At 34.4% G+C, this 10,755-nt stretch overlaps 1 protein-coding gene across 8 annotated transcripts; it reads left to right on the top strand.

The window, feature by feature from the left end:
* Positions 1-415: 415 nt before the first annotated feature.
* Positions 416-10,369, top strand: LOC112705747 (transcriptional corepressor LEUNIG_HOMOLOG). Of its 8 annotated transcripts, none has more exons than XM_025756678.3 (19): positions 416-709; positions 862-918; positions 1,161-1,258; positions 1,438-1,535; positions 1,926-2,035; positions 2,125-2,414; positions 2,522-2,597; positions 2,711-2,819; positions 3,458-3,507; positions 3,599-3,850; positions 5,726-5,797; positions 6,132-6,353; positions 6,659-6,800; positions 6,877-6,986; positions 7,421-7,570; positions 7,747-7,902; positions 7,982-8,098; positions 8,523-8,720; positions 9,893-10,369. In XM_025756678.3, exons 3-19 carry the CDS (start codon positions 1,200-1,202, stop codon positions 10,034-10,036), a joined length of 2,355 nt encoding a protein of 784 aa, XP_025612463.1. In that variant the 5' UTR covers positions 416-709; positions 862-918; positions 1,161-1,199; the 3' UTR covers positions 10,037-10,369. The 8 variants fall into 8 exon arrangements, with proteins under 8 accessions (XP_025612463.1, XP_025612465.1, XP_072056514.1 ...); XM_025756680.2 differs by having other exon boundaries at positions 434-709; positions 5,729-5,797; XM_072200413.1 differs by having other exon boundaries at positions 434-709; positions 5,729-5,797; positions 9,319-10,369.
* Positions 10,370-10,755: the final 386 nt, after the last annotated feature.

Genomic DNA, 10,755 nt, shown 5'->3' with positions numbered 1-10,755 from the left:
GTAACTCAGAAATAACTGTTAGGACAATGTTCGAAGTAAATTTTGGAAAAGAAAGAAAGAGAATGAAAATTCTTAATAACTTGTAAATTTTTTTTATTATTAATATTTAATAAATTTAATAATTTATTATTTAATTTTTACTGTATCATCAAAAGATTCATGTCACATCATGTATAGAGTCACTTAGTAGTCATTATTATTAAAAAATTACTAAGTGACAAAAGAATAGAAATGACAACAAAGTTCGATATTAATATATACAGATGACTCATTAAAAAAATTAAAACATATATCCATCCACTGTATAAAAATTTATGTGTATTTTTGTCTATTATTCCAATATTATTATAGATAACATGTAATACTTTGTGGCTCCTCCATCTAAACGACTTTTAGTGCAAATAAAATAAAATACATGTTTAATTAAACAAAAATCTTGCCCGATTTAAAAGTTATACGTTGTACATACAGCAGCTATATGTAAGGCATTAGATGCCTTCTCCCAAGGGTCCATCGACCCACTCGATCAGCCATATATAAGTCCCAAACATTCACATTATTAACCATCGCATCAACACTCTTAACTCCGGCTTGATGCACTTCACTCACTTCCGCCCTTGTTGTTCTTCGCCCAAAATTCCTAGATTTCTTTAGATTCTCTTATCTCACATGTTCCTCTCTTCTCAATAACATTATCAACAATTTCAACGTATGTAACTCCTTACTCTTTACCACTACTACCTTTTAATTGAAAAAGATTTTATTTTATTTTTCCCTCTTCCCCTAATTGTTCACTTTTCAAATTGAGTTCAGATTGGTTATTCTTTTTGCTCAATTATTGTTTTTCGTGGCTTGTGTTAGGTTTGGTGTGATCGGTACGTTGTGGGTGCGGATTGCATCCTCTGATCCAAGAGACTGGTATGTTCTCTCTTTCTGCTTCAATTTTGAGAATTAACGTCGAAGATTGTCGAATTTGATTCTGCAGATATTTAATTTGAGAGGAATACAATGATTCCTGTTTTCTAATTGTGAAAGTTTGTTCAGCTCACTACAGCTTCGCATATTTAATTTTTAACAGAGTTCTTCATTTAGATGTTTTACGGGTGATCTTTTTTCTTTTTTAAATTTAGTTAGTTAGTTAGTTTGTTTCTTCTTTGCAGAGAATACAACTTGGTCTCTTGGGAGTTGGGTTTGTCCATATGAAGCCCGCTACCACCAACATGGCTCAGCCGCAGAGTAATTGGGAGGCTGATAAAATGTTTGTGTCCTGCCAATTTTTATTTTAAATTTAGATTTTTTATTTCTGCATTTGATACTGTTTTATGTGATCTGGAGAGTACATGTATTTGGTATATATTTGATCTTGTGTCCTGCCAATTCATTTATATATTTTTAATATAAATTTTATTTTTAACTTTTTCTCCTGTTATGCTTCAGGCTTGATGTTTACATCCATGATTATTTTGTAAAGAGAAAATTACATAACACTGCAAAAGCTTTTATGACAGAAGGCAAAGTTTCCACCGATCCTGTAGGTAATGTTCAATTCTACTGACTTTACACTTCAGATGTTCAGTTTAGGGCTGCTGTGTGTTAAGTTACACATTCATAAAACATACAACCAAAGTAGCCTATATAAACACATGGGCATCGCTCTCTTTTTATAGTAAAAGGTGGAGCAGACGTGAAATGTAAGAATTCTAACATTGGTTTCTATTCGGAGGTTAACTTACCCTTTGGGTTTCTGCTTCTTCCTTTGTGTTTTTAAAAAATTTCATCATTTATTGGATTTTTTTCTCCCTTAAAATTCAACAGACATTAATAACGTGAAGTAAGATAAAACTAGAATATAATGTATATTCTGAAGAAACTGGAAGTGGTTCAATTTGGTATCGACGTGAGTTGTCTTGTTTGCATGTCTACAGCAATTGACGCTCCTGGAGGATTTCTGTACGAGTGGTGGTCTGTCTTTTGGGATGTCTTCATCTCAAGGACAAACGAGAAACATTCTGAGGCTGCTGCAGCTTACATTGAGGTGATCTTGTAATCTGCACCATTTTATTTCTTAATTCCTTTAAAAAATTTATGGCAAGGTGAATCATATATGTATTTGCTTGTTGGCAGACCCAGCAAATGAAGGCTAGAGAACAACAACTTCAGATGCAACAATTGCAACTTATGCAGCAGCGCGGTGCACAGCTGCAACGCCGGGATCCTAATCATCCTCCTCTAGGTGGTTCCTTAAGTGCCATGAACTCTGAAGGAATGTTGGGGCAGCAACCAACAAATGTGTTGGCCATTAAAATGTATGAAGACCGAATGAAACACTCTCATTCAATGGAGTCAGAGGCATCTCCAACACTTATCGATGCAAATAGGATGGCCCTTCTTAAGTCTGGAACAAGTCATCAAGGGTAAGTTTCCTTTTCTTTATAGTTAATGTCTACTAGAGTTTTCCTACTAACTTCATCTTCATAACATGGATTGGACTGCTAATATTTTGGGTATTTTGTTGCTTCAGTCAGTTGGTCCATGGTAATTCAGGAAATATGTCTACTGCATTGCAGCAACTTCAGGCCCGGACTCCTTTGACAACTGTAACTACTTCAACATACTTAGCCTTGTCATGTGTTTTTTCATTTTTTCTCCCCCAGCTTTTCTCGATTTTCACTACTACCATAATAAGCAACTGGATGTATTGAACTTATAGGACATCAAAGGAGAAGTCAATTTAGGTGCCACTCCCAAGAGTTTGCCTATGGATAACTCCGTGTACAGACAAGCAATTTTACAATCAAAATCCGGGCTAGGCGGCACAGGTATTATTCCGTGGCCCTCTTTTATAAAATTTATATTAATATTTTACTCGTGGTCTAATGTCTGTTGGGATAGCATTTATCATTCTGTCTCTGTGATGTTGTGCTAGATCGTATGTTATGAATCCCCCAATTCAATGCATTAAATATGTTGCTTTGACTATACTGCATAAATCGCATGCAATGCTGATATAGAATTGTGCAATTTTAGAGATTGGATCATGACTCGATGCTATTTTTGATTCATCTCTGACTTGTATAACTGGAATGACAAATTGGATTGAAGCGCATGAATTACACAGGAATTGAGTAGATAGATGCAATTCAATTCCCATCATTTCTGCACTTGTTTTTATGGATACAAATTGGAATTTTCAAATATCAGTACAAATTGTGGTTTAGGGCCAGATTGTTGCTTCATGATGCCTTATAATATTTATTTTATATATATAGGGTAAAAGAAAGATGCTTTCTGCAATACTGTATTTGTTGATTCCCTTTCTGATAACTGGGATATTTATTTGAATTTTCAATTTTGATATCTTGCTGAAGCAGTGTAGTTGAGTTTTGACAAAATAATGCTACTTAACTTTGCCTTCAATATTTAGGCAGAATATAAGATGTTTATTGTTGTCCTCCAGGGTTAAATCCAGGGGTTACAAGTCTTCCACTAAAGGGGTGGCCCTTAACTGTAAGTTGAAGTTTATGATCATTTCATCATAAAAGTTGCTTTCATGTAGTCATTTAAATAGGATAGAAAATGAGCTATCACCTTTTCACAGGGTATTGATCAACTAAGACCTGGCGGTTTGGGCGTACAAGTTCAGAAGCCTAATTTGACAACTCAAAGCCAATTTCTTTTGGCATCACAACAGCAGCAAGTCTTAGCACAGTCTCAGGCACAAAACAACCTTGGAAGTTCTAATAGTCAAGGTGATATGGATCCACATAGACTTTCTACGGTCCCTCGAGGTGGCTTAAGTGCAAAAGATGGTCAATCTACCAGCTCCCAAGTGCAGTCAGGTTCACCTAAGGTTGAATTTGCTCTTCAAATATTAATGTGCCTGAATGTATGAATATTGTCTTATAATTTGTATCAAAAAATACATTAAAATCAATGTCAGTTAATGTACTTGCTTTAACACTCAAAACACAATCATATGCTTTATCTATAATTTGTTTGAATGTATGGATATTTATAATCCAAAGAAAATTTAAATAAATAAATAAATAAGACAACACAGCAACAACAACAACAACAACAACAACAAAGGTTGTCCCATTAGGTAAGGTTGGTTATATAGATCAAACAATGCTATTGCGCCTTGCAAGTGAAATATTATTTGTTTAAAAAAGAACTTTCTATGCATTGCCACATATTAGAAACTATCGCTTTTGCTACTGTTAAATGTCACACAGTGATATATAATTGGTCAATGTATAGGAAGTTTATACTTGCTGTGTATCAAAATCAAATTCATAAATTTTTAAATGAGAAAACGATTTGTTTAGATCTTTTTACCCTTTTTTTCTTCCCCCAGAATTCCTGGTGTTCTTTTATATTAATAGAGTGAGCTAGAGGGAAGCTCTAGAAGAGTCTAGAAGAATGTAGAAGAGTCAGAATTAGTTAGATGTTCAGTTAGATTAGCTAAGCAAATAGATAGTTGCTTCTAGAATCTGTTTAGAGCCTAACTAACTTAAGCAAGTCCCTCCTGTATATAAGTTCACGGGCTTAGTATTATTCCTCATAATAACAGAATCATCATTCTCGCAATTCTCTCTCTCTCTCTCTCTCTCTCTCTCTCTCTCTCACACACACACACACACACAGACACACACACACACACCTCTTCTCTTCTCCTTCACATTCTCTCTGGTTCACCTAAATCTGTCAAATATTGATTGCATTTAATCTAACCCTTTGTTGAACTTACATAAAAGGATTTCAAAACTTGTTTCTATGTTATGTATTTACCTTGCCTAAGTTTATTAACCTATGCCATAATATACATTGCAAGATATTGCATTATGTAAACTATCATTAAAGAAGCTGTTCTTACTCTATGCTCTAAAGTATCTACTACAAAATTAATTAATTTGATGGATTTGATGTTAAAGCATTTATATCAAGAATTTAAGAATAAATACAACAAAGAGTGGATCTGTTTGGTGTTTCTTGTTTTTATCTTTTGTATTTAATTTTAGTTACAAAAGTGCCGCCTTGTTTTTACTCTACATTCTACTAATAGAATTTTGCCATCAATGTTCACTTTTCAAGAAACCAACCAAACTAAGGTGATAGTTTTGTATTAATAGTAGTACACTAAAAGAGAATGTTTTCCAGAATTCCAGTCAACAACCTGTAAAGTTTCAACTAAAGGTCATCAGTTACACGACTCCTTGATATTCCAATAATCCTAATGAAGTAGAAAGTCATTCAGAGCATTAGTCTATAACTTTGTAAATAGATACCTCTAAACTTCTCAACATGACAGGTGTATAAGCTTCATGCTGAAATCCCCTTCTATAGCATTCACCAATACATGTGTAGTTGGGCACCTAAGAAGTTTTCCTTTTACCCTGTGGTTGTAACATGGTTTTTCTGCTTTTGATTCCAAAAGGAGAATGTATCTGTAAAGTTCTGGAGCTGGTCCACTAATTGAATTAGTAAAGTAAACAAAGAAAGAAAAATAAAATTGTCTTCATTTCATATGTATCAGCTTTGTTCTCTGCTTGAAGAATAGGCAATATAAACCCGTGTTATGCAAGAAAAAGTATGCTTTCCTGTCTTGTGTGGTGCTTTTTGCAATGGAATTCACTCTTTATAGTCAATTTTTAATATATATATATATATATATATATATATATATATATATATATATATATATTAAATCTTTAATTGGGTTCAGCAGGTGAAGATGTCCCAGGCACAACATTCACTATCTCAACAGGATCATTTGCAGCAGCAGCAACTGCAGCAGGTTTTTGCTTCATATCACTTTCTTTTATTTATTTGATTATTAATTTTTATGCATGTAAGCAGATCAATATGGTTGTCTATTTTTGGTGGTTTTGCTTTCACCATATTTTTATTTATTTATTTTCTATTTTTGTTATACAATTTATGAATGGTAGAGGGCACGAAACAAAGCTGCATAATCTTGTGAATATGCTACCATGCATTATGACATTATGTGCTGATGATGGTGTTATTAGATTCATTTGCAATCACTTTTAGTATTTCATTTTCTATCATTCTTTATTCCCCCTATGCACTTCAGAGCCAACTAACATACTATCTCTTGTTTGTTTCAGAACAACCGGAAAAGGAAACAACATTCTTCTTCTGGACCTGGCAATAGCACTGGTACTGGAAACACAGTAGGTCCTTCACCTAATTCACCACCATCAACTCACACACCTGGTGATGGAATAAATACAGCAAGCAGCATGCAGCATGTTAACAGTATGCCAAAGAGTATGATGATGTATGGTACAGAAGCAACAGGTGGCCTTGCATCGTCTTCTAATTTGCTTGTAAGTTTTATTTCAATTTATTTAGCTTGTTAGTTGTTACAGTATATAAATCATGCTTCATATATACATTTGATTTACTGTTGAGTTGTACAGTATGCTTTCTTTGTCTGGTACTTCTAGCCCTTTTGTTCGCCAATCATATTTAAGTCATTTATGACTAGTTGAAAATCCTCAATTGCTAAGCATCAATCCTCTTGAGGCATTTCCTTACTCATAGTGTTTTGGATACTGTATTATAAGCTGAAGAAGCTATTTTGTCCAATTGTCCTTTGTATCATCATCATCATCATCATTTCATAAAGCAGGAGGATATGGACCGATTTGGAGATGTTGGTACTTTAGAGGATAATGTGGAATCCTTTCTATCAAATGATGGAGGAGATGAAGGTAGTCTCTATGGAAGTATAAAACAAAATCCGGCTGAGCAACAAAAGGAATCATCAAAAGGTAGTCTTTTATGACTGATTCGCTTGTGTATTTGTAAATTAAGGGAAAGTATCATTGACCAAATTTTGCATTTCAGGTTTCACCTTTGCTGAATTTGGTTGCATACGAACAAGGAACAGCAAAGTTACTTGCTGTCATTTTTCATCTGATGGAAAATTACTTGCCAGTGCTGGACATGACAACAAGGTATTGCATAATATACAAAGTACGGCTTATTTGAAAAATGTGTATGGTGAAGATTATGGTGTTTTGTCCCCTTCTTCTACATGCTAACCATTTTGCTACACTGTATCTTGCCTTTTCCCCTTTGTTTCTAAATTAGTTTATTTGATCACATCCATTTGGAGTTTTTCTACCAAACCTTATGAAACTATGTTTTTATCTACTCATGAGTTATCTTATTCTAAACGTGTTCTCTTCTATCATATGCCATATACATAATGGATTATAGTGACATTTTGATTTAGTTATGAACGTTTTCCCCTTTTTTGTGGTGGGGTTAATAAGATTGCCTCTAATCTCTAGATTTAATTTTCTGAACAAACTCATTGAAACAAATTTGTATACTATCTAGTTACTAATAGTTGTTTGTGTTACTTTTTCATGGAAACCCAAACTAGGTTGTCCTTTGGAACATGGACACTTTACAGACAGAGAGCACTCCAGAAGAACACAAGTTGGTTATTTCAGATGTCCGTTTTAGACCAAATTCATCTCAGTTGGCGACAGCCTCAATCGATAAATCTGTGCGGTTATGGGATGCAGCCAATGTAACAGTTTTACTAACTTGCCGAGATTTACATTCAGCTTGGACATTTTAATTTTCTAACCTAAACCTAGATTCTTGCTTCTTTATGCTTTGTTCCCTGTGTGGGGTTTGTCAAGGCCTTTTGCCGATATAACACTTATATTTTGGTTTTTTATTTGGTTTATTTGTTTAATGCAGCCAAGCTATTGTGTGCAAGAATACGGTGGGCACAGTGCAGCAATTATGTCTCTTGATTTCCACCCAAAGAAGACTGATATGTTCTGCTTTTGTGATAGTGAAAATGCAATTCGGTACTATGATATTACTTCATCCTCCTGCACGCATGTATTGAAGGTTAGTTCATGCAATCTTTGTTTCCTCTTAGAACGTTTTATCATGTGTGCCTTGTATGCTTTACAATTGATGATTTCAGGGTGGAAATGCTCAAGTGCGGTTTCAGCCTAGAGTGGGGCAAGTACTAGCAGCAGCTTCTGACAAAGTAGTGTCAATTTTTGATGTTGAAACCGACAGACAAATTTATTCACTTCAGGTATAATCTATATCCATGCTTGCTCATCCTGCTTATGATATAATCTGATCTCATCTTAAAAAGTATCAATGACACTGCTGATTTTGTTATGTCCCTGACCTCTTTTTTTGACAATTGCTCGTTTTATTGAATTTTCTTTTGTTTTTTCTAGTTCCTCAGTATTATTCAGTCCTCTTTCTGCCTCTATCTTTTCATTTTAAAATGATATCCTCCTTTCTTATTCCAATATATTTGCTACAGCTCAAATTATTTTATGATATTGTCGACCCAACTAACAAAATAGAAACCAGAATCAATCACCACATGAGACACTTGCAGCTGTTGGTGGAACTGAAGATTGGTTATCTTTTGCAACACTCTGATCTGTTTATTTCAAGGTTTGTTTGTCTTGTTGATTTTGTTGTTAAATTATTTGTCTTCATAGGGACACTCTGAAGCGGTGAACTATATTTGCTGGGATGCAACTGGAGATTTCTTGGCAACTGTGAGTCAAAATTTGGTGAAGATTTGGACACTGGCCTCTGGAGAATGCATTCAGGAGCTTAGCTCAAATGCAAACCAGTTCCATTCTTGTGTCTTTCATCCAAGCTATTCAACTTTGTTGGTGATTGGAGGGTTTTCGGTAAGTTTTTGTTTGATATGTGTTGTACTAAATGGATGTTTTTGAAGTGGTGCCTCATACTTTCGGATCAGCAAAACTGCGTCTATTCACAACACAGAAAAACATCCTAAAGAAATTCCTTCCTTCAATGACAAAAGCTTGTCCTTAATCCATTCAGTTGGGTTGGCAATCTGAATCAACTGACATCATCAGGCTCCATCAAGAGATCCTTTGGTGTTCCTTTAGATCCCTGCAATCCATCATTTAAAACGAAGCCTTCTTTGCTCATCTTGTCTTTTCTTTAGGAGCAGAACTCATCATTACATGTTTGTTGCAGGAAATCTTGACACTAGTATCCATAATCATGTAGGAAAAAATAAAGAAACCATAAGCAAAGCAAATATGAACAGTCTTTGCCCTTGAAATTGTTACTTGATGTCCAACTACCACCAATCAACTTCTTATGCACCCTTTAGGAGTATTTACTGTCAAGCTGCCAAATGTATTTTTTTTTTTAATTCCTTTAGAAAAAAAATACTTGATTGCGTATCCTCAGATTGATCTGCTTATTCTTTTTCTGTATTCCTCCTCCTAATCTTTCTGAGATCTTTCCTTTCAGCCAACTCGCCAGTGGCCTAAACGTTCTTCCCTTCTAATCTTCCTATACAGATGACATGAATCAAATTCCAACTTGACAACATTAGGCTTGGTGTGTGAATGTATTTCAAATTAACTACTAAAGTTGACACAAATTTTGAATTGCGGCTGTAATTGTGTTCAACAATTTTTAGAAGTCAAACAATTTTTGTAACTTCACTGTTTCTCCTCATTGTAAACCCAACACTGCTTCCAGTTTTTCTTGCTGTCGCATTTGTTTAAATTTGCTCAACTGAGCGTCAAAGGTTGAGCCCTGTGTTAGCCATGAATTAACTAGCACCCTTCATTAATCATCATTCATTGAGGATTGTTGTTGATGTCTTGGAAATAATTTTTATTGATTCAGAATTTTCATCATCTCAAATTATCAAAATGGGGTAAAAAGTGCCAACCGCTGACTAGTGACCTTTAACCCTTTTATTGTTATGATCCGAATATGTGATCATCCAATTAAATAAACATCATGGCGGATATTAACCTATTTCTATTACTGCTGAAGTTTCTCCTTTTTTTTTTTTGGGTTCTGTGGTCTGCAGTCCTTGGAGCTGTGGAACATGGCTGAGAACAAAAGCATGACAATTTCTGCACACGAGAATATAATTTCCGCTTTGGCTCAATCTCCTGTAACCGGTATGGTCGCCTCTGCAAGTCATGACTGCTCTGTTAAGTTATGGAAATAATTAACAGGTTATAGGCTCTCTTGTACTTACTCAATTCTTTGAGTCACACCCTTTATTATGAAAGAACTCGGAGATCTGTATTGGAAGGAAAAATTGGGTCTCTGAACATTATGCAATAATATTAATTAGTCTGCAATAAGGTGTAAGTGTAATGTCACATATATACAATTTTGCGCTATATTTAGTATCATAAGAACAAAGCATGTGGCGATTTTCGTAGTTCTAGTGACGATTATCAAAGTTGTTGTTAAGGGAAATGTTTGTCTTGTCGCTGAAGATGTAATTATCCGACTATTTGTGAATGCTTGTATTATTAATCTTGTTTTCTATAAACTGGTCTTTGGTATTTATTAAACTTAACTAAGTTGACTTTGGGTAGAACCAACTTGTGTTAACTTCGTACACTTGTTATTAGAAACGTTAGGAATTAGTTCTTAAGCAAATTTAACAAAGTCTTAATGTGTGGTGGTCTTTTCTTTTTTATTTTTTATTTATTTTTTAAGAGTAATTATCCAAATCACTATTGGAATGTTTTAAAAGTAGACTAATGTTAAACCGGTACGATGTACAGATTTACATTTAAATTTGACATGGTTGGTGATGATCGGATTTTTGATGGTTTAGAATTTCACAAATGAATTCTCGTTGCAAGTATAGTCTCTAAACCAACAATAATTTTTTCATGCAAAAAGTTGTTTGTCACTAAAACAAACCCCTAA

The sequence above is a fragment of the Arachis hypogaea genome, chromosome 8, assembly GCF_003086295.3.
Source record: "Arachis hypogaea cultivar Tifrunner chromosome 8, arahy.Tifrunner.gnm2.J5K5, whole genome shotgun sequence".
Lineage (NCBI taxonomy): Eukaryota > Viridiplantae > Streptophyta > Magnoliopsida > Fabales > Fabaceae > Arachis > Arachis hypogaea.
The sequence above is the reverse complement of the archived record's forward strand: the minus strand, read 5'-3'. Positions and strand labels throughout refer to the sequence as shown.